General features: G+C 43.0%; 1 protein-coding gene across 1 annotated transcript in view; it reads left to right on the top strand.

Moving 5' to 3' along the window:
• Nucleotides 1–27,819, top strand: part of COMMD10 (COMM domain containing 10) — a 495,489-nt gene that overhangs the window by 71,795 nt on the left and 395,875 nt on the right. Inside the window, exon 5 of the mRNA XM_040421656.1 lies at nucleotides 14,839–14,949. Coding sequence (XP_040277590.1) covers nucleotides 14,839–14,949 — 111 coding nt within the window. The remainder of the gene's footprint in view (nucleotides 1–14,838; nucleotides 14,950–27,819) is intronic.

A 27,819-nucleotide genomic window follows, 5' to 3' on the forward strand; every position in this document is an offset into this window, starting at 1 on the left:
AAATAATATAGTGAATAGACTGTCACCTAGCAACCATGCGTGAAAATCGCACCGCATCCGCACTTGCTTGCGGATGCTTGCGATTTTCACGCAACCCCATTCACTTCTATGGGGCCTGCGTTGCATGAAAAACGCAGAATATAGAGCATGCTGCGATTTTCACGCAACGCACAAGTGATGCGTGAAAATCACCGCTCATCTGAACAGCCCCATAGAAATGAATGGGTCAGGATTCAGTGCGGGTGCAATGCGTTCACCTACCGCATTGCACCCGCGCGGAATACTCGCCCGTGTGAACGCAGCCTTAGGAGACCAAGATTAGCTCTGCTTTGAGTCCCCAGAGGCTGTATTCCTCCTGTAACTGGGGTAGATATGTCTCTACCAGTTGTAGGAGCAATCAGGAATAGAAAAAAATATATAATGTCATGTTAAAATGCTACCCTTATATGACCTTATGGGGTTACAATATGTAAAAAAAAAAAAAAAAAAGGATATAAAAAAAGATATATAAAAAGATAAAGGCCAGAATTACAGTAAAAAGAATGTCACTGCAAGTCCTTCCCCTGGTGGTAGTAACCTTTATGAGTGTAAAACAAAGGGGGGCACAATTTTAAAAAGTTGTTGCACTGTGTACAAAAAAATAGTGAAAACAGAACATAAAAACGGCAGCACAGTGGCTCAGTGGTTAGCACTGGTGCCTTGCAGCGCTGGGGTCCTAGGTTCAAACCTGACCAAGGACAACAACTCATAGTTTGTATGTTCTCCCGATGTTTGCGTGGGTTTCCTCCCACACTGCAAAGATTTACTAATAGGGAGCTATGACAGCGCTATATAAATATGTAAAAATAAGTAAAATAAAAAAGATTGCTTTTGAATGCGTGTATTAAGAAAACTGTGGAAAATAGGCCGTTCTTGAACTGGTAATCAGTACGCCAATAGATTCTTTTTAAACCTCATTCTTTCATTTTATTTTCTTGGACTACATGCAGATTGTACTAAACATAGTTATTATCCTTCATCCCTTGTCCCCAAACAGTGATCACAAAGCAGTAACTTAATTAACCTCCTGGCTTGTATGGAGAGCTGAAGTGCTTCATTCATCAAAGTCGGACGCTATTGAGGTTAATTACGTTATTGTCGCACAAAGGCTAATCTTTGCTGGTCACAAAATCTCTGTGGCATGTTTATAGAGTTTATATAAATGGGGTGCATTTTCTCACTGGGTCAAGGGAAGTAGAGCATAATATGTTTTGTCTGAAAAGGGAGTAGTATTAGGGACCGTTAACTGAAATGCACCATGAAACCTCTGCACCAGCAAGTATCACTTATTAAAAATGTGTTATGGCGCTATACGGATATGAATATTTATAAATCCGTATAAAATTGGATTTTTAATGTGCGACAAAGTGTTTTATTTTTTTTTAATTAGTGGAAAGTGGAAATTTTTTTTTTTTTGTAAACCGAGGGACATTTATCATTTCAGATAGTTTTCATGTCACTTTTTAAGGGGTTATCCAACCCCTGTAATGACCCCCCAATGCCCAGGCGCCTCATATAGGTTATACTTGCCACGCTCCCCGGCACTCTTGTCGCTTCTAATCCCTGCACGGCCGCCACTGCGTCTCCCTGTTGCACGGATCAAAAATTCCAGCAACGGGGGGAGCAGCCAGTGTCAGGCCGCAACGAGGACGAGCCTCCATAGCGTCACCTGACCTGTGACGGCCTGCTATTGGCTGCCCCCCTCTTCGCCGGATGTTTTTTGATCAGTGCGACGAGGAGATGCAGCGGCGGTCGTTCGGGGATCAGAAGCGACGGGGGTGCTGGGCAGCGGGGTAAGTATAAACTATATGGGGGGTCATTATAGGGGTTGGATAACCCTTTTAAGTCTGGTTGTGCATTGTGTGGTTGCACCAAATTTTTTAAATGCCGCATTGTTTTCATGTATTTGGTGCAACTGCCTCGTGTTGTATGACTTAGTCTAAAAAAAAAAATACACCAGGGACTGCCTGGCATTGGATGTAACTTTTCTGCGACTTTTTCAAATGTTGCAGATAGTAAATGTGCCATAATCCAAGTCTAATCTCACATTTCTGCCTTATACATAGACCACTTTGAAAAGCAGCATGACTTCTAAATGTCGCTTAAAAACCCCCAGACGCATCTGGTATGATAAATGTCCACCAGAGGAGGTTTCTTTATCAGCCATTTTAGCACCAGCTGACTACTACGCTTGAGGAGGACTGGCATTTAAAGGGACTGTCGTACAAAAACCAATGAATCCTGTGGACAGCTGATTGTCCGGCTCCTGAAACTGCTGGGCAACAGTTGTGGTCAGACATACATGTACTAATGCAGGGGCAATGAGGTATACTAGGGCAGCCACACATGTACAGTAATTCAAAGTTTTACATGGATAGGCCAAGTCGGTGGTGGGTTCCTCTCTATGATGTCCATATGATATCTTCGTAGGGCAGATAAAAAAAGTTTCCTTATGAAGTCCTAAGGGCTTATTTTTTGGGTAAAATATAAAAGTAGACATAGATTGTAAGTCTTAAAGGGGTATTCCAGCCCAGTAAAAAATCTGTCCCATGACCTGCAGATAAAAAATTAATAAAATAAACATGCTTATGCTCACCTCGCCAATACCGTGTTCCTGTCGTTCTGACAGTAACTATGTTTCCACTGTACTTCATTTTCTGCTCCTGTCTCTATTATTTGTATCATGGTTGCAAAGGGTATCGAAGTTTTGATACATTTTCGAAAATTTGATATCCAGTTCGATATGATACCAGATGTAGCATTTTTTTCGATACTAGGCTATTGCCTATATTAAAGTGAGGCACATGGTTTTATTACATATGTACCTCCATGTGCCTCGCATTGATAGCAAGTGACTCTATCGCATACCTCATAAAATGGTCAATATAGGGTTAATGATGGTGTCACTTAATATGAGGCACATGGAGGTTTAAAATTTATAACACCATAGGGGAGATTTCTCAAACTGGTGTAACGTAGAACTGGCTTAGTTTCCCATAGCAGCCAATCAGGAGCTGTGAAAAATAAAAGGTGGAATCTGATTGGTTGCTATGGGCAACTAAGCCAGTTCTACTTTACACCAGTTTGATAAGTCTACCTCAATGTGCCTCCCATTAACCCTTTAATGCATAATGTCGTACATGTAAGGCATTATGAACAGGGAATTGTATGGACCAGGCTGTTGCGATGAGCCTTCTCCATACACAGCAGATACCTGCTATATAATACAGCAGAAATCTGGTCGCAATGACTGGTATTGGTGATCAAGCCGAACCCCTCTGATTCTGCATTTGTTAGGTAAGGCAGAGGGAAGCGTCTCCCTTTGCCTTCCGATTAGAGCCTCCGCAGTGAAATTGCTGTACTACAATTGGTTACCATGGCAGCCTGGGGCCTGCTGAGGCTTCTCAGGCCTGCCATGGTAATCTGCCTGCTGAGCTATGCACGAGACATAGCTCAGCAGGGAGCACATCAGAATCTCTATTAGGGCTCATGCTTCTGAGGGCTTCCGATCCTTGCCTCTGTTCCTCATCATATCTCCCTGATTGCGGACCCATTCAAGTGAAAGGGTCCGCATCCGTGAAACGGTGTGCACACGGCCGGTGCCGGTATATCACCTGTACATATGACCGTGTACATGAGCCCTAAGGGTGAAGAGGACAAGGGATCAAAAGATCTTAGGTTCTAGGCCCCTAATGCCTTATTCACACATCAGTGTTTTGGTCAGTGATTTCCATCAGTGATTTTGAGCCAAAACCAGGTGCGGCTCTAAACACAGAACAGGTGCAGATCTTTCCCTTATACCTTATGTCTGTGGAGGCTCCAATCCTGGTTTTGGCTCACAATCACTGACCAAAACACTGATGTGTGAATGAGGCTTAACCCCTTAAGGACCTCCGCCGTATATATAGTTCGGTCCCTAAACATGGTGCCCGCTCTCATGTGCAGCGTTCGCCATAGCCGCCGGGTTTCTGCTATTTTAAATAGCAGAGACCCGCGGCACATGTACGCTTTTTTTCACGGATGTGTCACTGATACGGAAATATGGACGAGGCCTTAGATGACTAGTGTCTAATTCCCAGCATGCCTGCGATCAGAAGTTTGAGGAGGCCATGTCACTCCAGTGAGTGCTGCGGCCTCCTCGCCGCTTACCTACTACACCATACATTGTATAGCGGCTGTGCTTGGTATTGAAGCTCAGGTCCATTTTCTTGAATGGGACTGAGCGGCGCCTAGGCCATGTGACCAACGACCGTGACATCATTAGCCTTGGAAGAGGATGCAGTGCTCACGTGAGTGCAGTGGCCTCTTCAAACAGCTGATCGGCAGGGTGCCGGGAGTCAGACCCCCACTGATCTGATATCTTTACAATAGGCCATCAATATCAAACTTCTAGACAACCCCTTGCAGGAGGGAGCTGTACAATTGCCACATTAGTGAAATACTACATTTTCTACAAAAACAGCCGTGCAGTTTGCAATAGATTGCAACTGGTGCAAAACCATGGCTTCAAATGCATGCCTTTGCTCTCTGCTGTACCTATCCTGTCTGGATCCTATGTGGTCATTAAGGCTCTGTTCACATTTTTGTCATACTCTCCATTGCATTTATTCCTTCGAAGATAAGGGAAGAAATATCACTACAGATCCGGCTATGCCTCAAGCGTGAACACAGCCTGACAGTATGTTAAAGGTCCTAGTACTTGTGCCTGTTTTAATGCCAACGGTAGTATTATTGAAATAAGGGTACTTGCCACAATCTAAAGTCTTTTCTAGAGCTGAGCCATAGCTTTTCCCTTTGGACCTGGTGTCTCAGATGGTATTGTGCCCCCTAGAAGATTTAGACACTGTTCATGTTACAGTCAAAGCCTTTGAGCATTTGCCACAGATGTGCTTATTAAAGCGAATTACCTATTGTTTAATTCACGTTTTTATGTTAAACCTATTTTTAAATAATTTTTGGTGATATTATTTTTAATTTTCCATGTTAATATCTATATTAACCCCCACATCAAATCCTGCAGTTTTCACACGGGCCACTAAGCCCAATAATAGGCACCACTTTTTGGTCTGTACCAATCACTTTACTGCAGTTATCTGCTTATCATTACAGGTAGTAGTAGAATGACAGATAGAGACATAGCGATAACACGGGATTCACCCGTCACAATAGTTGATATCACAGCTTATCTACTTCCCCTGGCCTCTGCGCAGGTGCCATAGATGTCAGTGATGTCCCCTCCAGACCATTGTGTCTATGGCCCACGTGGCTGCTGTAAAAGCAGTTCTCTAAATGCTGATAAGAACTGGTCGGGCCAGATGGGCCGCCCCTGTAATCATGTCCAAAACTTAGAATAAGAAAATCTGCAATCAGAAAATAAAAACAGGTTAGAAAAAAAGGATATGTGATTCTTTCTGGTTTAAACTGGCATAAAAAGATGTTGGTGACACATTCTGCCATAAAAAAAGTAAAACACTTAATGAAATCTATAGGTAAGTGCAGTGTATGTGCTGAATGCTCTCGTGGTATAGTTCCGGCAGAGAACAGGCTGCCAGAGCTCTCTGGATCTGGTATTGCCGGATGTTACCGCAATGCCCACTGGCCCCTTTGACATAATGGGGTCCAGTGGAGATCCGGACAAAAGCCTCTGCACGGAACTGCTGCTGGAACTGTACTGCGAGTGTGAAACTAGCCTTAGATGTGAACAGAACCTAAGTTATACAGGAAAACGAGGCATGAGTGAAATCTAACGGGCAAAGGATGTTTTCACTGCGTTCTGGCTGGATGGCGTGTACAGTATGTCTGGGAGTTGCCTTGATATGAACATAGTCCAGTGGTACATTCACATGAAGCCTACATGCACCTATGGAAAAATGCGTTAGTTGGTAAAAATGTCAGAGTGCTGTGAAAGATATGTAAAATATATATTTTTAATATAAATTTTTTTTCAATGCACTTTTGGCAAAACAAATCTAATTATTAATAAAACGTACCATCAAAGGGCATGGAGAAATGTGAGAGCTATTGGTACCGTAGTGTGAGATTTCTGCGTTAACTCAAGGCGAGGACCACCTTCAGCCATAAATGATTGCATGAGTCTGTCATTAGGCTTGATTGATGACAGATGAAATGAAAGCTGTGCTTGCTGAGGGCCACCCTCGTGACCCTGTCCTGTATGACCTCCTTGTCATTATTAATGGCTGTGGTCTGAGGTGAGAGCTCCTGGAGTGAACCTGTCACTATTGTTTATGCAGTAGATATTCCTAAGTGCTGACTTAGGGGGCATTTATCATGTACTGGAGACAACGGTGCCGTTATCTGTGACAAGTTTATAAAAAAAGTCATATGATGTCGTATCCATAAAGGGTTTTCCAGGAATACCTAAGTTTTAACTCATGCCAATAGCCTGCTTCCACTGTTGAAAGATTCATACTTTTCTGCGACCCACCGCTCCGATCTTTCACCCTGGCCATCTTCTGGTCCACAGCTTGTTTACTTCCTTCCCGGCATGGGCATGGACACCTGCTCCTCTGCAGCCATACTGGCTTCAGTGGTGACATGTTTCTTGTTGACACGTCAGCGCTGAAGCCAATCATTGGTTATAGCGAAGCAGGTGACCATGTCCATGCAGAGGAGGAAGTAAATAAGCCACGGACCAGAAGAGGGACACATGGGAACCCGTGCGCCAGACCAGAAGGGGGGGGGGGGGGGGGGGAGGGCGGCGGTGAGTATGAATCTTTCAATAGAGAAGGCAGCCTGAGAGCATCATTTAAAACGTAGGTATCCCTGGACAACCCCTTTAAATATGCCTGGGCATGGTTCTTCAGTTTTTCAGCTACCGTTATGTACATTATAATAACTGTGTCTGAATCCTGACCAGGCAGCAATACACTCCCACTTTTCACTCCGTTTTTAAAAAGTTACATAAATGTCTTGGTAGGAAACAGTGAGCTCTGAATTCCTACCCAATCACTGTCCACCCTAGACGGCGGTCTACAACTAGTCGACAGTCCCTTCCTAAGTGCAGGGTCCAAACAGGGAAGGCATCAATGGGGAGGCAAACAATAAATTCTAGAAACAGAATGGCAGAGACAATTGTAGACAAAGCCAGAAGCGTACCAAACCTATGGGGAGTCACGCCCGCGGGCACGGGGGGCGTCACAGTGCATGTCGCAAATGTTACATGGACTGGGGCCAATAATGAGCGACAATCAACGATGTACAAGGGGTCATATACACTGCCCGATGCCAAATGAATAGGGGCCAAACAATCTTTTTTATGATCATTTGCTCCCCATTCAGTTTGAATATTGTTGCCAGCACATCCCATTTACACAGAGCAATCTGCTGCCAACAGAAGATGATTTTAAGTTTGCATGAAAGATGCGATCACCCGCCAAAGAGGTTACCACAACACATTCACATAGACCAATTATTAGAAATGAGCATTCGTATGAACGTGTGTTCCCAATATTTGGCCTCATCCTTCCATGGGCCCTATATTCTGGTGCAAATGAAAATAAATGTGTCCCACAGGAGATAAGACGCAAGTTTGGAGTAAATTGTGATGACGGTCCTTATGGTTTTATTCTTATAGCGTATAACTGGGTTAAATAGTCCATTGTATCCTCTTACGTGGCATATATTTGCCAGGTGCTGCACACTGAATCGCTATACAAGGTGTCAGTTCACACAGCAGTCTTTTCCTTATTGCAAGATTTTATAAATGTTGCGCTATATTATTGATGGATAGTTAACGCAATAATTAGGCATTCAATTAGGATGCGTTAACCATCCATCAATAATATAGCGCAATGCTTGCAATAAGGAAAAGACTGCTGTGTGAACTAGCACCTTGTATAGCGATTCAGTGTGCAGCACCTGGCAAATATATGGACTATTTAACCCTGTTATACGCTATAAGGCCCGTCATCGCGGATGGTGTGAGCTCCGCATGTTATTATCTTTAAAGGGACTGTGAGAGTATTATATCATTTTAGTAATTTTGTGTTTATGATTGCTAGAGTATTGTTGAGATGTATTTATGAAATATATTTTTTAAACAGTTATTAAATATCTTTATGATACTGTGAGCCAGCCATATTTATATATTGTCAGTTATATATAAAGGGCCGGCTGAGCTCCGGTTGTAAGGTTGTCTGGTGAGCGTCCCTATATATAATATTTTGAAGTAAGGCTACTTTCACACTGGCGTTTTGGCTTTCCGTTTGTGAGATCCGTTCAGGGCTCTCACAAGCGGTCCAAAACGGATCAGTTTTGCCCTAATGCATTCTGAATGGAAAAAGGATCAGTTTCCCTTCGATCAGTCACCATTCCGCTCTGGAGGTGGACACCAAAACGCTGCCTACAGCGTTTTTCTGTCCGCCATGTGGTGCGGAGCCAAACGCATCCGTCTCTGACGCAATAGGAAACTGATCCATCCCCCATTGACTTTCAATGGTGGTCATGACGGATCAGTCATGGCTATAGAAGACATAATACAACCGGATCCGTTCATGACGGATGCATGCGGTTGTATTATTGTAACGGAAGCGGTTTTTGCAGATCCATGACGAATACGCAAAAAACGCTAATGTGAAAGTAGCCTGAATTGCGCCAGAAAAAAAGGGCAAAAAAATGTAAGCCTCTTGTCTGCATACACATTCATCTCTGTGCAGGTCTCGGCCTGTCTACCTTGCTGCATGAATGAGTGCACGCTGTTACTCCTGTCTTGACATTAAATCCATCCTGAAATGAGAGGGCCTTTCTTTTTTTCTACATGGCAGAGCAATTTAAGCCCTAAGGGAAACCTGTACATTCGCTCGAAGTGGCACATGAGGAGCTTCTCTCCTGGCATCTTGTCTCTCAGACCAATCTGCCAGCGAAGACCTGCGCACGCTGCTTCAATCAATGGAGGAGAATATAAACTTGTGTCTTTCCTACTGGCTGTAATACTTCAAGACTTGTTCTCTTTTTCATGCCTTTAATGAGCTCCTCGAAGTGGCAGCCGAGCATGAACTGATGAATTGCCTGGGCGATAAAAAGTCTGGTTTTATATTGTGGTGATTTATTCATGCAAACTGTAAATATATGAATCACGGTGTAAAGCCAGACTACTGCAGAAGGAGGATAATAAAACTCACAGCGTACTTCTTGCTTCTCTTATTTAAAGTCTCGCTCTTTCCTACCTACCTGCGTGATATAGTGAGGACCTCATCATAATTATAGGCTTATGGTGACAACAGATGACAGGACATGATGGCAGGAGGAACTGGACAGCTGCTGTGTAAAAACACACGATGCACTGCATCGAAACTTTTACATTTCTTCAAAATTTGAAGGACTTTTTGTGCAACAAGAACCTTCCTCCTGCCCCGAGCATAAGTGTTAAGCATCTGATTGATAAGGATTCAACTTTTGGGACCCCCAGCCATCATAAGGGCTGATGCACACAAATGTGTGCTGCCCGTGCCGTTCATTGGGGACCGCAAATTGTGGTAACCAATGCATGGGCACCATCCGTGTGACCTGCGCTGATGGATGCAGTCCCAACTTGAATGGGCCACGTGATCCATCCGCACTGCAAAAAAATGGAGCATGTTAGATTTTTTTTCGGTGCAGAGGCACAGACTAAAATGCCACAGAAGTGCTCCGTAGTGCTTCCGTGGCCTTCTTCTCCGTGGCTCCATATCTTTCAGATTGTGGACCCAGTCAAGTGAGACGGTGCTCACACAGCATGTGCGCATATATTGCGGACCCTCTGTTTGCGGGCCGCAATATGGGCACGGCCGTCACACGTTTGTGTGCATGAGCCCTAAGACTGTAGTGCGGTGATGTACCATGTGATTGGAGCATGTGATCTGACGTCACCAAAGGTCCTTTAGCCCATAGTTCATCTTTTTAAAGAACTAAAGACCGGGAGAACTACGCGAACAAGAGGACAAGGTGCGTTAATTTTTTTTATTTTTTAACCCTCAATTGATCACCTACTAAGCATTCTGTATTCAGAATGCTATTATTTTCCCTTATAACCATGTTATAAGGGAAAATAATAACATCTACACAACACCGAACCCAAACCTGAACTTCAGTGAAGAAGTTCGGGTCTGGGTACCACAGTCGTTTTTTTATCACGCGCGTGCAAAACACATTGCACCCGCGCGATAAAAACTGAACATCGGAACGCAATCGCAGTCAAAACTGACTGCAATTGCATTCCTACTCGCGCGGGTTTGCCGCAACACACCGGGACGCATCCGGAACTAATCCGGACACGCTCGTGTGAACCCAGCCTAAGACTCCTTCCCCTGTGGGAGGATGCCTGAGCAGTAGGTGTATCTAGGTTGCTAGTCCCTGTTCTGTTTGTCTGCCCGGGTGCCAGCCTTTGCCCAATTCCTAAAACTGAGTGTCCGCTTCCTGATCTGACCCATGCCTGATTACTGTATTGACCGTTGTTGCCTCCCCTAACATCAGACCAGTTTCACGGATTTACACAAACTCTATCTGCCTTGACTACTAAATTTCCCTGACCCCTCTCTGCTCCGCACCAGTGTCTCTGACCCCCATAGGTCAGCTGTCAACCACACTGGGACTACTCAAAGATGTAGCGGCCTACTGGGTGCTCTGCCGCAAATTCCAGATCCTTGTATAGGGGTTAAATGGTGAATAAGGAGGGTCTGCCAGGATAATGCCATTAACTTTAGCACAAATTCAAACCAATTGGTTGACACAACGGTTCCACACCCACTGATCATTACAGAAACCAAGCCATGTACATGAACTCTTCGCTTTTCTTTTACATTCATTACAGGCAATACTTGCTTTGGCCTGTTTTTCTATTTTTGCAAATGAATAATTCGGGGCTTAAATTAAAATTAAAACTTAACAGAAGTCATGGTTTCCTAAGGAAATAAATGAATGGAAATGAGGCTAGTTCTCTTGCTGTTCCCTTCTACTTGTCAGTCAGTGGTATCCTCTTGTCACTTGTTATATTTCACCTCCTACTCTGCATCTTTGTTTTTCCCACAAATAGAAATTAGACACAATTGTGGCGGTTCTGATAAAGTGATGATAAGGTGCTGGTAGGAATCTATATTAGGCTGGCAGTACAGAGCATGAATGCATTATCTCTTCTAATTGCTTATAATCCATAGCTTCTATCTGAAGCGATATATATTTTTGTACTGTACGCACTTGCAGCGGTTGGGACAGTAAGATAACTACAATGTCTGAGCATCGGGTTCCCCTTAATATGGTGGTAATTTTTCTTGGAGTATTAATTGATTGATTTCATTGATTGACTTGTAACGCTGCATAGGTTCACTCATACGTATAGTGATTATATCCATCCTACATCATTATCAGTCACAATGTAGTATTATATGTAAATGCAGGTACACCTAATGCACTAAAGCCATGCTAAACTATGTTTTACCTTTTGACGCTGGAAAGAGTCTAAACTGTTTTCTAACACAACCAAGCAAGGCCCTCTAAGGTGGGGGAAAGAAGAACAATTTAGTGGTGTATTTACCATGGAGGCAGACCATCTGACTGCTGAAGGAGACCTGCTTCCAGTTATGTGTACTGCATTTGTCTGCAGTCACCACTAGGTGGCGCTCAGTGCAAAGAGATTTTACAGCTGCCTTTCATTTTAACTCTGAGCTCCCCCTAGTGGTTGCTACAGGCAAACTGTGTGTGTGTGTGAAGGGAAGCAAGATGTTTTCAGAACAGTATGGAGAAGATCTAGCCATGTATTTATGCCAGTTGTCTGGTGTAAATACATTAAAAATACAGTGTCCAGAATCTGCGCCAATGCCATGTTGATGAAAGATGTGTTCCACTTTTTCAGACATAGAAGTCAGGGAAAGCTGTTATGGGACTCTATGAAATCTATGTACACTTCTAACTAATCTATTTGTCTCATCAGCAGGGCTTCTTCACCTGTGGGGGGCTGCCCCCGAAGGTGAAGAAGCGCCCACCTGGCGCCATATTGGCAGTGCCGGATATTTAGCTCGGCCTTGACAGTTTCCTGCCTGCGCCGTTGCTCCCTTTAGCAGTGGAAGAGCACGGAGTCTGCCTCAGAGTGTGCACAGGCTAATGGAAGGGATCTATAATCTGCCACCCACATGTGAAGGCAAGGTACTCTGCTGCACCATGAACAAGCACATAGGGAGCAACACTGTGACAAAAATGTAGTATTAGGCTACGTCCACATGTGGATGTAGCCTTCGTTTTGGTGAGATCTGTCCACAGGACAACTAGCTATTAGTCATGTACTCCAGAAATCTGGCCTTTATGGATGCATGGCAAGATGAAAGCCATTTTTGAAAGCAAGCCATAAGAAGTCTCTTTTGCAGTTTGTCACAAGCCTTGTAGGGGACACAGAAAACATGTGAAAGAAGGTGCTAAGGTCCGATGATTACAAAATGCTATGTGTGGTGGAAAATTCACACTGCTCATCACCCTGAACACACCATCCCCACCGTAAAACCTGGTGGTGGCAGCATCATGCTGGGGGGATCTTTTCTTCAACAGGAACATGGTCCGAGTTGATGGGAGGATAGATGGAGATAAATACAGGGCAATCCTGGAGGAAAAGCTGGTAGAGGCTACAAAAGACTTGAGACTGGGGCGGAGGTCCACCTTGCAGAAGGACAACGACTTCCCATATACTTACTGTACGACTGTGTTTTGGTCTAACACATAAAATCCCCCAAAAATACATTTATGTTTGTGGGTGCAACATGAAAAAAAAAGGGGGTATGAATACTTTTTCAAGGCACTGTATGCTCTCACTTTCTAAGATGGGAATACCACTTTAATATACTGTATGTAAGCACACAGCTGACAACTCCAAACACGCATGCCAGATGTATACCCTGAATGTAAAGTGAACAGAACCTTATCGTAGCATTGATAGTATTTGACTTCCAAAGCCTGGATTTCGGACACCGAGTCCTGTGTGTACTTTATATATTGAGTAATTTAGTGTTAAAGGGATTCTCTCTCTTCAGAAAATGGCATTTATCATGTAGAGGAAGTTAACCCCTTCACGCATTTAAAAGTAATTGTACGTCCAAATCGCAAGTAATTAAATGCATTTGGACGTATAGTCACGTCCAAACTGCTTACCAGGACTGTGACACTATAAAGTGTCACAGCCCCAGAGTCTCCGCTCTCCCGGAGAGCAGAGACACTGGGGGAAGCCGGCAAGGGACCAATTGGAGTGGTCCCTTGCCGTCAAGCACTCCGATTGGTTAGTCTCTGCAGACTAACCAATCAGAGCGCTTCAGAGTGAAAATGCAGGTTTCACTCTCCACTCTGGAGATCGCCGCAGTGATTTAGTGCCCCTGATAATGCCCCCATTTACCCCCCTTCCCCTGATGCCCCCTGCTCCTCTGCTGCTACAGCTGAAATTGGTGTTGGCACAGATCTCGGCCTTTTAACCCCATAGATGCCGTGGTCAGTTCATGCCCGCGGCATCCATGGGGTTGAGAGGGAGGGAGCTCCCTCTCTCTTCCATCGGGCCGCTGCTGCTGCGATGGCAGCGGCCCGATGGTTGCTATGACGACCAGACGCCTTATAAAGGCGTCTGAGCTGCCATGTACCTAAGGCTGATCAGCCTTAGTGTAAATGTAATACAGACTATACAGTGCATTGCAATGGATTACTATTCCAATGCACTGTATAGCCATCAGGCCCACTGGATCTTCAAGATCCAAATGGTAAAAAATAAAAAATGTATTTTCTCTTTATCCATTCATTTATGTCATAAAAAAACTAAAAACATTGGTATCGTTGCATCCGTAATGACCTCATCTATAAAAATATCCTGTTACTAATCCCATACAGTGAACGCCGTTAAAAAATAATGTAAAAAACAATGAAGGAATTGCTGTTTTTGTCACCTCACCTCTATAAAAAAAAGTAGACATAGGGAAATGTAAAGTAATAACTATTTTATGAAGTATCCCTATCTGACTTAAAAGCGGATAAATTCTAAGTTTGAAAATGGCAAATTATTTTATGCATAAAGGTAAAACGTATCAACTCAAATTCACTACTAATATGAAGTATGATGTGTCACGAGAAAACAATCTCTAAATGGCTTGGATAAGTGAAAGCGTTCCAAAGTTATTTCCACATAAACTGACACATGTCAGATTTAAAAAATGGGGCTTGGCATTTTGAAGGGGTTAATACAAAACACATTATACACTGCTCAGGTCCATTGGTTGCGACCACCTTGTAATCCAGTAGCGGTGGCCATGCTTGCACACCATAGGAAAATGCGCCAGCCTATGCACACTCCAACCGTCCTGGCCAGCAGAGAAGCCGGTTCTTTTTCCTATAGTGTGTAAGCATGGCCACCGCTGATGAATTGCAGGGTGGTCGTAACTCCAGGAAACGAACAGTGTATAATTTGATGGAAAAATGAATTGCGCCAGCAAACGGGGCAATATGGATAATAACAATACAAATTAGTAAGTGCTTGTATTAACGTTGTCTACATGATAAATGCCATTTACTGAGGTGAGACAACCCCTTTAAGCATTGCACATTCACTTGTCGTGCGTTTTGTTCCCGTAACACTTTTATGCTGTCTCCAGAATGACTACCTAATGCATTTTAGGTAATATGTTGAAACTGATTGCCAAGTAAACTGACACAGATGGCATAAAGAAGGAGACTCTTTATAATTCTATCCTCTCTTTGCCAAAACTGCTGTTCGACTTTTTGTGTATATGAGCTCAGAAACGCATAGAATAAGTAACTATTGCTTTTTCGTGTTTTGTTGTCTAGCTGGAGACAACTTCCTGGCAGCTCAACCTCCAGATGGCTCAATCCACCCAAGCAAAAATGAAATCTCCCCAGGCTGTGCTAGAACTTGGAGTTAGCACCGAAGACACAAAGGTAGGCAGACACATCTGCTGCTGAGCGCTTGCCTTCTCTCCTCGGGGCGACTTGTATCATCAGGTCTTTATCCTACCAGTTCTGGTTAACCCCTCTGCTCCATGATCACAGAAGGGGTTAATCAGAAGACGCATCACTTGCTGCTTTCACTGTTTTATCCCTGGGTAAAATATGTCCTAATTGCATTTTAAAGGCTGAGATTATCAGATTATGCTCCAAGTGAAGTCTCGCCTGCAGACATATGTTATCGCCCGCTTGTGTGGAATAAAGTGCCCCTCGTGTGCCGTAGGATTAAGATCGCTGCAAAAAACGCTTTTCCTGCCTCTCATGGCTTGTTTCATTATTTTTTTTTTTATTTCTTTCTGTCGATCACCTTTCTGAGCTTTTACAAATTCTCTGATACAGCAAATGGAATTCAATGAAATGCTGCTGTGCTGCGAAGTTCAGTTTAGTCTAAGTGACATGAAGGCGCTCTGCAGATGTATTTCTGCTACACATATAACGAAATACAGGGCCCTGTTGTGTACTATGCTAATAACCAGTGCCTTACGTACATGGTACCAGCTCTTGTGGGACAATGCTGGTATCTGAGTGGGGTCTGCCTGCCAGTGGGCCTTCTGAAGCCGGCACTACGGAGTGAGTGCTGGTTGCTCTCGGCCTACAAGAGCTCACTGACCAATGTGGCTGGATGAATCAGTACTAAGAGTACAGGTGAAACTCGAAAAATTAGAATATCGTGCAAAGTTCATTTATTTCAGTAAAGCAACTTAAAAGGTGAAACTAACATATGAGATAGGCTCATTACATGCAAAGCGAGATATTTCAAGCCTTATTTGTTATAATTTGGATGATTATGGCTTACAGCTTATGAAACCCCAAAGTCTCAATCTCAGGTACCCTTTGCTCGGGGGTATGGATTAATTAGCTGACTAGAGTGTGACACTTTGAGCCTATTTAGCATATTTGTGTCTTGGTTAAGATATTATCAATTAATACTTTTGAAACATATATTTAAAAAAATGTTGAGAAAACAGGAAAATTGCATTTCCCAATAATTGTCACGGATGGTGTACAGGAAACAAGACAATGCAATACAATAATGACTCACTGGATCCACAACTAAGGAACAAAAGGGAGACCCCTACATGAGAACTGCCACTCTCCCTAATTGCTCAGCCTATGCGAACACCCCAAAGGTGGATGGGCGCATATCCACGTACCTCGGCTATCTACTACCTGAAGACCCTACAACAGTGAGGGGACACGACCACCGGCTCCCTACACTAGACACGGAGGGAGTCAGGGTCACCTGAAAATCCAGCAGACAGAAAATCACAAATAAAGGAACAGCACTTATCTTGCAGAGGACTGGGAAATAGAAACAGCAAGCACACACACTCCAGGAAGTTGTATAAGCCGCAACCTAATGCATCATGGGGAGGAACTTAAAGGGAAGCAATCAGTCCAACTGCATGACAGCTGAGATAGACTAACGAGATGAGGAACTTAACCAAAACAAAGAAACTCAAGGAGGAGGATCTGGAAAGCTCCTGTCAGAGCTTCTCAACTGTCTGGTTGTGACAATAATTTTCCGACCACAAAGTAGCCACAGGCAGTGTTTTGAAGTCACAGATAACTATGATGCCAGTATAAAGATGTCTGTCGGGGCAACTTGAGCCTTTTTCTGAGATGCAGCCAGCTAAATTAACCCCCCCCACCCCACACACTTATAACTCTTAATGAATTAATTAACAATATTGAATTGATAATATCACTCTGTACCTTTCGCCTATATACAGCTGTATGTACAGTGTCAGCAGGATTATACCGCAGAGCTTTAGTGCAGACCGGTTGGTCTTCCTTTTCTGCTTCTATTCACTTCAGTGGGATAAGTTCTGCAGTTACCAGCTCTGTCTACTACACAACGGATGGATGTCTGTAGCCATGATTAGGGATGGTAGACATCTGCCAATCTGATATTGATGACTGTGACGAATACCGTACCCTGACTGACGTCGGACGTCAAATACGTAGAGTCAGTGAGATACGGTATGGTCACTGGTTACCAAGTCGTGATGTTACACCCCCCTGGAGGAGCAGGTAAGGTAGACCCCCTGCAGAGAGGTTTTTCCTATTCCATTAGCTGGGTTCCTGGCTGGCTGAATAAAGGTGAGAAATTGTAAATAAAGGTGGCCTGCAAGAAGTTCTCTGCCAGTTGGCTGGGCTTTGAAGCAGGGCCCCCCTGTGGAGTTCACCCCCTCTGCTATCTGACATAAGATGGCTGGTGTGGGAACATGGCTGACATAAAATAATAATCCATATTCCTCACAATGGCCTATCCTGATGATGAAATCCTGGACAACCCCTGGTTTCCTGATCCCCTTAGACCAAGATCTGCCTATCTCATACTTCCACTTTCACTAGCACTGGATGCCTCCTGACACACCTAGATTTTTATATGAAGGCAATAACTTTTTCACAGCCAAGTAGATTTAGTTTTATTAGGATTTGTGCAAGAACATAAGAAAATTAAATTGTGAAGACAAGTACTTTTTAATTTTACTATACTCCTGGGCAATTCTGCTTCTGGAGAAATCCTCACTCAGTTTGAGGGAACCAAATCTGTGATGCCTGGGCTACAAACAAACCCACTGGATGTATAGTACTTTTCAATGCTTAAAAGAGTTTTGAAAAGAGTTTCAAAACTGAAACTCAAACATCATATAGTGCATGACAATCTCTTTCTAATAACGCTAGAACCAGCCCTGTACCTCACATGGATCCAGAGATCTCCACATTCACTGCTCCAATCGCTCTGCTAGCTCGGGGGGGGGGGGGGGGGGGGGGGGGGGGTGGTCCTTTCTGCTGCAGCTCACTTCCTCCCTACATATGTCTGATGGTAATTGAAGATTTGAACTGTGCACAGTCGACCTGCTCAGTGAGACGGACAAAAAATGAGAAGGAAAAGAAGAAACAGCAGGTGGCGCAATACAGATACAAAGTATTCAGATCCAGATGCTGGTTTGAAAAATGTAGACTGTTTCTTGACACAACCCCTTTAAGGGCAATGTATCACCTATAATTTTACTACTAATTAAAAACAGACATACAGTCTTACCAGTAATGTATTGTCTTTTTTTCAAATCTGTTTTATTATGATGTGCATTTTTTTAAATTCTGTGTTCTGTACATGCTGATGCTGTCAGCCATCTTGCCTGAGTTGCTGTTAATGGCATTCAAGGATTATAGCAGCCACTTGCACCATAGGAACCTGGGGACTGGAGATGGCTACCGTATTTTTCGCTTTATAAGACGCACCACAGGTTTAAGAGGAGGAAAATGAGAAAAAAAATATTTTATTATATTTTCTTCAGATCAGACCACCATAAATATCAGGACATCACATCAGACCCCCATAAATATCAGGACATTAGATCAGACCCCCATAAATATCAGGACATCACATCAGGCCCACATAAATATCAGGACATTAGATCAGACCCCCATAAATATCAGGACATCAGATCAGGCCCCCATAAATATCAGGACTTCAGATCAGGCCCCCATATCAGGACATCACATATGACCCCCTTATCAGGACATCACATATGACCCCCTTATCAGGACATCACATAAGCCCATCATGTCAGAACCCCATCAGACCCACCACTTTTGGGGGGGAAAAGTGTGTCTTATAAAGCGAAAAATACGGTAATTGACTATGGGGAGTTTTCTAGACATGCTTTGTGACTGTGCAAAGGTCATCGTGTCGATTTGAGGGGTGACAGGCTGCGACCATCACACATTGTGACTGGTGAATCCAGTGTTATCTATACAGCGGTGTTATCGGTCATTGTAATCTGTCATGTTATCATAACGGGTACTGAGAAGTGGTCTATAAAGAACAGGGATTATCAGCCTTTTATAAGGTTAAGGGCCAGTCTAAAAACTGTAACTTCAGCATTTTTAATATAGTGACGTGGAAAATTAAAAAAAATATTTATATTCTGAGAAAATAGGTTTAACATAAAATCGTGATTTTAACCATTAGATTATTTTCTGATGAAACATTCCCTTTAAAGTCTTTTAGGTGTAGGTATTACCAGTCCACATTCAGGATTTGCTTTTAATCTGCTAAATACCAGTGTGTTATTTTTCATACCAGTACAATATTTCCTTGGTCTCTGGCTGTGGTTCAGGAATAGTAATTCACAGTAGTCACTTGGGATGGCGAGCAAGCTCTTCATTATCCATACATGAAGCTACAACAATATGCAATCACTCAGACTGATCCAACTGCATTAAATTATCTTTCGTACATTGCATTATATATTTTCAAATTGTGTTTCAGGCACATCCTTTAATATCTGTCTACAGCAGGGCATTTTACTATGAGAATAAGTTGGAGTCATTAATTGTATGTATTTTCTTTGTAAATTCTTTATTTTAAAAGAGTTTCTCAATACAAGAATACAGAAAAAGATACAGGCACTGAATCACATATAAGACTATTTACAAACTGTCTGATTAATGGACAAGGAAAAGTGTAGTTTCCATACAAATGAGAACAAATTTCTCCAGCAGAAAAGCAATTACATAGTTGTGTCTTATGTAATATTTGTTGATAGAGATACATATGATTCGTATCCAGTTGCTAGGAGTGTAAACAGTTGTGGGTGTATGACAAGTACCTCAGAAGGTATTAATATTTGTAAATGGTAGATGTCAAGGAATAAGAATAGACAACATGTAAGTAAAAGAACATGTAAATAATAGAACCTGTAAGTAACGGAAAAGGAAAACGTGGGTCCTTATTAGGCTCTTTGAGACACCTTCTCAGATGCCTCTACTACCGTAGGTGCCATTGATAAATAGTGAGAACTACTTATATTATTCTGGAGTATGAGTTCTTCTCAGTAGTTCACATGGGCGTGGTAAATGTAGACGACAAAAAATGCCCAAATAACTCCTAGAAATGTCAATGACTTTGTGTCTAGGTATTATAGAAAATGGAGATATGCGGGGGAAAGTCCGTCCCCCTCTTACCTCGAGTCGTGACATTAAATCTGAATGGCTGTATTGCGGAAATTTAACCAAGGTTGCCAGATTTTTAGGAAAGCACCCCTCCTCCCTCTGTCCCATCCCACCATCTCCTCCATAAGGCAAATCTGTTGGACTTTGTCCAACCATTCTTTATTAGTCGGTGCCTCTGTGTTTCGCCATTTAGTGGGGGTAATGTACTTCGCTGCTGTGATCAGGTGTGTGATTAGATTGTTAGCATCCGATTTGAATTCTTTCTGGGGCATCCACAACAGAATGAGTTCTGGCGTGAGTGTCACAGAACCATTACAGAATTTGTTAACAATTCGTTCAACCTCCTTCCAGAAGGGGGCTATTTTAGAACAGGACCACCAGATGTGGGATATGGTTCCTGTCTCTTCTTGACATCTCCAGCATTTATCTGTGGGAGATAAGTGTATGCTATGTAAGAAGCTAGGGGTTCTATACCATCGTGAAACGGTTTTAAAAGAGTTCTCTTGGAGGCGAATACACCTGGAGAAACCATGTGAGTGTTTAAGTATAAAGTTAGCATCTTCCTCCGTAAAGTTTATCTGTAGTTCCCTTTCCCACACCTTCAGGTAGTAAGGTCTTGACATGGAGAGGTCAAGCACTACTTGGGAGTATAAGTGGGAGAGAATCTTCGGTGGGGGAGCTGGAAGTAGAGTGTAGTTTTCTAACCAAGTTGGATCTGAGAGGGGGCTTGTAAAGAGTTTTTTTTATATTTTCTGCATGTGAGTTTAATGTCCATTTCTACCAGGTTTGTCAGTAAGGGTTTTGGGATACATTAAAGAGCACTTTGTAGGAATTCCGGTAGATTCGTGGTTTTTGCTAAATCAGATATCTTAATGTTTGACAGGTATAGCCATGATCTATGGAAACCCCTGCCCCCTGGATTAAGGAAGTACGGGAGTACTGACAAAGGTGCTATAGGGGATAACTTATTAGAAGACATTTGCAGGTCTTTAGTTTTCCCACAATATTGCAGCATGCATCGGGTAAGGTCACTGAGCGGGCTTTTTTTTATTGAGTGAGAGCGGTTTAACCCATAAATAGTGTAAGGCCTCTTCTCCCATAAGGGCTTTCTCTAAGTCGGCATGCAATGTGTTGTTGTTGGCTTTAGCTAGGTCTATCCACCTCTCTAGTTGTATAGCATGTAAATATGATCGTATATCGGGTAAGGAAAGACCTCCTTTTTTCGTTTTCCAGAATGTGCTAGGCGTGGACCTTTGTTGCGCGAGAGGAATGTAGTGAAAAGGCTACGGAAGTCTGATAAATATTTGTTGGAAAGTGGGATAGGGAGACACCTTAAGGTGTATAGTATTTCCGGGAGAACATACGTAGTTAGCAAATTTTTCCTTCCCATCCACAAGAGAAATGCGATTTTAATTGAGGTCAGGAAGGACTTAATCTTGGTAAATAAAGGAGATTAGTTAAGTCTAAAGAGGTGTTTGGGGTCAGCTGGGATCATAATTCCTAAATGTTTAATAGCTTCTGTTAGCCACTGAAATGAGGTTGAAGATCTAATTTCTGTCATGTGACTTTTACTGGCAGTAATGTTAAATATTTCTGATTTGTCGTAATTGACCTTGAAATTAGAGATCTCTCCATATTCTGCTATTATCTTCATTATTTCTGGTATTGCCTCCTTGGGGTTTGTTATAAAGAGTAGTAGGTCATCGGCAAAAGCTGCCAACGAATGGGTCTTTCCATTTACCTGCAGGTCCCTGATAGTTCTGGAAGATCTAATTTTACTCGAGTATCTCCAGGGTTAAAATGAATAATGTCGGGGGCATCCTTGTCTCATCCCATTCATGATACTGAATAGAGGCGAGAGTGCCATTAACTAGTACTCTGGCGGAGAGACATTTGTAAAGTGAAAAAATAGCTGAGATGAGCATGGGTGGGAAGCCAAAGTGTCGTAATGTGCCCTCCACAAAGACCCAATTGACCCTATCAAAGGCCTTTTCCGCATCGGTTCCCATGAATGTTAGGGGGATTTTGTGTTTTTTCGCATAGTATATAGCATGTAGAACTCTACTAACATTGTGTTTCCCCTCTTGGCCTTTAACAAAACCCTACTTGTTCCTCACCGCTCAATCTAGGAAGGAGCTTCGCAATACGGTGACTTAAGAGTTTGGCCTAAAGTTTAATGTCTACGTTGAGTAACCAAATTGGCCTGTAGCTGCTACACCTGGCTGGGTCTTTCCCTTCTTTTGGGATGATGGTTATGTGGGCCATTAGTGATTGTGGAGGGAGTGAGCTCCCTTTTAGTAAGGAGTTGCACAAATTTAATAAAATGTGGTATGAGGGTTTTCTGAAATTTCCTGTAATATATGACGGGAAGTCCGTCTGGTCCTGGGCATTTCCCTGGCGGGACACTTGCTAATATCTCTGGTGCTTCTTTTTCAGTCACCGGGGATAATAGTGCGTTTTTGTCTAACTCAGTTACCTTCGGGACCTGGACCGAGGCCAAGAATAATTCAATTTTCTTGAGCATCTGAGAGGGGTCACCCGATTGGATATTGTAAAGCGATGAATAAAAGTTAGCAAATTCCTTAGCTACAGATGGGTATTAGTGACATTACATCCTCTTTCTGATTTTATGTTGGACATAAATGCCTTTTCCCTTTGTCTTTTTATCATTTGCGAGAGGAGTTTTGAGCCTCTATCACCATGCAAATAACACTTGTATTTAACAGTTCTAAGGGCCTTAGCTGATTTAATGTTTAATAAGTCTTTTAGCTGACTTCTAAGTTTGATGTTTTGCTGTTCTTTGTTTACGCTCCCAAGCCCCCAGGGCGATAAGTTCTCCTCTTATATAGGCTTTGTGTGATTCCAATATGATAGTGTTATCTATGTGGGGGGTGTCAGTTCAAAGAAGATTTTTTATTTCTTCTCTAGACCATTTCTATCTTGCTCATTCTCCAACAGGCTTTCATTTAGCCTCCAGGACCATTCTTTGGGGGATATGCCTTTCAGCTGGATTACCAAAGAGACAGGGGCATGGTCAGAGACCGTAATTTGGCCTACAGTGGAGGACTTGACCCTCTCAAAAATATGATTGGAGATGAACAAGTAGTCTAGGCGTTGGTAGGTTCCATGTACAGCTGAATGGAAGGTGAAATCCCTTTCACTCGGGTGTATCAACCTCCATGCATCCGAGATTTGATAGATAGAGAGTGCCCTCCTTAATTTTTGAATATGTTTGGTAGTGTATTTAGGGGTAATAGATGTGGAGTCTTTAGGGTGGTCTAATACTAAGTTTAGGTCTCCTCCTAGCAGTAATATTCCCTCTCTGAAATCTTGTAAAGACTGTAGCAACTCTATAGCCAAGGTATTTGTTTGGTATTCTGGGCGTATACATTGACAAGGGTCACTTTGTTGTCAAATAGTGTTCCCTTTAAAAATAGGTATCTTCCCTCAGGGTCTATGAATTGAGCCTGACCCTGAAAGGGGATATTGGCTCCTACTCCTATAGAAACTCCTCTAGATGCTGAGGAGTGTGTGCTATAGAACCATTTATTATATTGTTTAGGGAATAATGTAGGAACATTATTATGCCTAAAATGGGTTTCTTGTAGACATAGCAAATCTGCTTTCTCTTTTTTGAGCAAGTGGAAGACCTGGCTTCTTTTTTGAGGGACGTTTAGTGCCGTTGACATTAAGTGAAACTACCTTTAGAGAACCCATTGTGGATAATGAGATGTAGGGGAGTTAAATGAACCATACCTCGTAATATTGAGTGGAACCACGTATATGACCCAAATAAAGAACTGATATACAATATAAACAATCAGAGAATCAAACTTATGGTGACATGTACAAACATTACCACTTAATAGAATCATCTCGTGATCAAAAAGTTATGGTAAAGTAATGGTTTAGTCAGGAATGAAGGGTATAGGATATGGAAGAGGGGGAGTCAAATGTAGATAAAAGGTAAGAGAGGTATATAAGAGGCAGGGAGGAGAAACTGTGTGATACACAAATGTACTGGATGGGGCGAGCAAGGAACTATCTTTCCTGTTAGTTTATATTGTCCCGCTCTCCCCAGACAGCACCCCCCGGTTGGTTCCCTTAAAGGTGACAACTCAACTCATGAGTATAGCTGCCTAAGGTTACAGTGAGAGAGGGATTGTGGGCCGTGGGGCAGCACAACATGGAAAGCTAGTACTCGCATACCCAGTGGTGATGAAATTAAGGAAGGTGTAACAACATGTCCCAACTCCTTAATAAGCTCTAAAGGGAGCCCATAGAGGCTAGATAAATTCAGCTAGGGATGTGGTTTAAAAACAGTGGGTTAGGGACTTTGGCAAATGCTCATACATGTAATAAAACTAAACAGAACAAAAGACCAGCATAAGTATCAGCCACATGCCTGTTCTTTCAGGCATACCCAATGTGGTAGGACACAATAAAGTTCCAAAGAGATGTGATATTACCGGGCCCCTTTCTCCAGGGGGGACAGCAGAAAGTCCACTCAAGGTGTACCTTTATATTCAGGTGTCCTTTGACTCTGCTTGGAACTTTTTCGCTTGAGGCGTCTTGAATTTTCTGACAACTTGCCAATCCTCGATTGTGGGTAGTGGCGGCATTTTCGCACCCCCATCTATAGGTAGCCAAGAGGCAGGGCTACAGATGGCGACCAAAATGGTCGCCAATGCGACTTAGAATTTCTAAATGGCGGCATAACTTTGTAGTCTTGTCGCCATTTGTGCCTACACCCTCCGCTGCTCTGCCTTTCACACACGAGGAACTGACATAGCACGCGCTGCTGTCAGTGCATGCCATGTTCTTCTCAACAGCACAGGGGAGAAGGAGGCAGTCCCTCCCCCCTGTACTGCTGCTGCCACTGCCACCAATGGGCTGATAGAAGCGAGGAGGGGGGGAGGGGCTGTGGTGCCGCACCTGAGGGGTTAATAGCGGCGGATCGCAGCGCGCAGTCCTAGAGGCTGGGTGCCGGGTATGGGATATGGCTGGCACCTGCAGCGCAGCCTGCGTTTGTATTCAGGCATAAACTTTATTCATTGGTGGTGCAGTGCACCGAACACCCCCAGTATTATAAAGTAGAATCATTGGTGGCAGTGGCCACAGGGTCCCCTTCTCCCTCCTCATTGGGAGCAGTAGACACAGGGTCCCCTCCCCCTGTCCTCATTGGTGGCAGTGGCAGTTCCGATTGGAGCCCCAGCAGTGTAAGCCTGGGGCTCCGATCGGTTACCATGGCAGCCAGGACGCTCCTGAAGCCCTGGCTGCCATAGTCAGCTCCATGCTGCTGTGTGCACAAAGCACAGGGCAGCAGGGAGAGTGTGATATCCTATTCACCCTAATAGAGATCTATCAGGGTAAATAGGACAAGTGATGAAAAGATCCCAGGTTCTAGCCCCTAAGGGGGGAAATAGTTATTAAGTAAAAAGTAAAAAAAAAAAAAAAAAAAAGTTTAGATCACATAAAAAATATATAAAAAATAAAAAAATATTTTTATATCGCCACGCCCGAAAAAGTGCGAACTATTAAAATATTTAAAAATATCTCCTATGCGGTTAACGCCGTAACAGAAAAATTTGTCACCTTGTTCCGACAAAAATTAGGTTACGACTGTTCTATTATGGTCCAGACGTTCCATAAAATCAGGAATGCACGCAGCTTTTTTGGTGTTTTATTTTTTTCACGTGGTATCGAGTATCGCAATACTTTTTTATGGTATCGAAATCGAGTCAAAATTTTGGTATCGTGACAACCCTAGGTAAGACATGTGTGTTTTTTTTTATTTTTATTATACCGTAATTATATGTATTTTAAAATTGGCGACTAAAAATTTAAATTTGGCTCCTAAATTTTTGTATGTATTTTCTTATGCTGACTGGTAACACACTGGGGACAGCATAACATTCCCATTCATTCCAGTGAAGTCGCTGTGTAGGGTTGTATACTGAACCCAAGAATTTGAGTTTATGTAATAGAAGTTATGGAGTGATGACGCCGATAGAGAAAACATAGATTCCAGGTGCCATTTTGAAAGTAAAGACGTTTTTCATAACTTCCCTATTTCTAGGTGACGATATTCAGTACCCGAAGGGGGGAGATATATCATCTCCCAACGCTCGTTTTGTGGTGTAAAAAAGTTGCAAACATTGTATTTGTGACTTTTTAAACACCACTTGCGTTTAAAGGATTTTTGTGGCAGTTGCGGTTTCTGCTCCGCCCTCACCACTTTGTGAAAAGGGGGAGTGGCGAGGGTGGGAAGTGGGTGGGGCCAGCGGGTCTGCCGCATTTATCTTCATTTGCTTTCTTCAGGTACTAATGAAGACCGACATCTGCTCCGAGCTGCCATAGATTTCATTCTGGCGCACACACTGGCCGAGAATATGACTTTATATAATAGAAGTTATAGAGTGTTGACACCCATGCCAGACGATGCGCCTAATATATGGCGATGCCTGCGCCATGTCATAAATTATACACACCAATCATGACACATCAAATGTTACAAAGGCAGAGCATAGCCCATAATGATTGTAAAATACAGAGCAGTGTGCCTCCAACCCCGGCGTACGTTTCGCTAATAAGCTTCCTCATCCCCTGAGGAAGCTTATTAGCGAAACGTACGTCGGGGTTGGAGGCACACTGCTCTGTATTTTACAATCATTATGGCTATGCTCTGTCTTTGTAACATTTGATTCCATTTGTGGTTTACATGCATGGCTGCCTTTTATTTCCTATTGTCCTGGGATTTCTGTTACCTTTATTATCTTTCTGGTTTGCACTATGCACTTTACTTGCTTAGGGTACTTTCACACTTGCGTTGTTGGATTCCGGCAGGCAGTTCCGCAAAATCCGTATGCAAACGGATAGCATTTGTAGACGGATCCGGATGCGAATCCGTCTGACAAATGCATTGCAATCCCGGATCCGTCTCTCTCGTGTCATCCGGAAAAATGGAACCAGTATTAATTTTTTTCACATTTTTAAATGTCTGTGCATGCGCAGACCGGAAAACCGGAACCGTTCTTCCGGAACACTTCAATGAAAAATAATGACGACATTCCGGCAAGTGTTCCGGAATTTTGGAAGGAGAAAATACCATAAGAGTGACTGAACTGAAGACATACTGATGCATCCTGAACGGATTGCTCTCCATTCAGAATGCATTAGGATAAAACTGATCAGTTTTTTTCCGGTATAGAGCCCCTAGGACGGAACTCAATACCGGAAAACTTTAACGCTAGTGTGAAAGTGCCCTTATATGTACCCATGTGATTAGATGATAGGTTTGGGCGCCTTATTATGATGTATTAAGCCCAAGTGATATATGAAGCTACTTAGTACACGACCAATGTAACTTCCTTTTTCTGTATATGTATGCCGCTGTTGTGATTGATTTTAATGTATTAACATTATTGATGTGTACCAATAAAGATCTTTGTTATTGATTAATTAGTTGGGTGGTTATTGGCTCTATTGGTGTGTATATTTCATTTGAAACCACACACAACCTTAGCAGTAGCTAGCTAGTGTGTTTTTGGGGGGCTTGTCATAAATTAGACGTATCCTCCAGCAGTGGTAAAGAAATCTTACTCAGGCCTTTGATAAATCTCCCCCTTAGGCTCCATTCACACATCCGCAATTCCGTTCCACATTTTGCGGCCCCGATCCGGAAATGCAGACCCACACTTCCGGGTCTGCATTTCCGTTCCCGAAAAAAATAGAACATGCCCTATTCTTGTCCGCAATTGCAAACAAGAATAGGCATATTCTATTAGTGCCGGCAATGTGCTGTCCGCAAAATGCGGAACGCACATTGCCGGTGTC

This window comes from Bufo bufo, chromosome 2 (genome assembly GCF_905171765.1).
Source record: "Bufo bufo chromosome 2, aBufBuf1.1, whole genome shotgun sequence".
In the NCBI taxonomy this organism is placed as follows: Eukaryota; Metazoa; Chordata; class Amphibia; order Anura; family Bufonidae; genus Bufo; species Bufo bufo.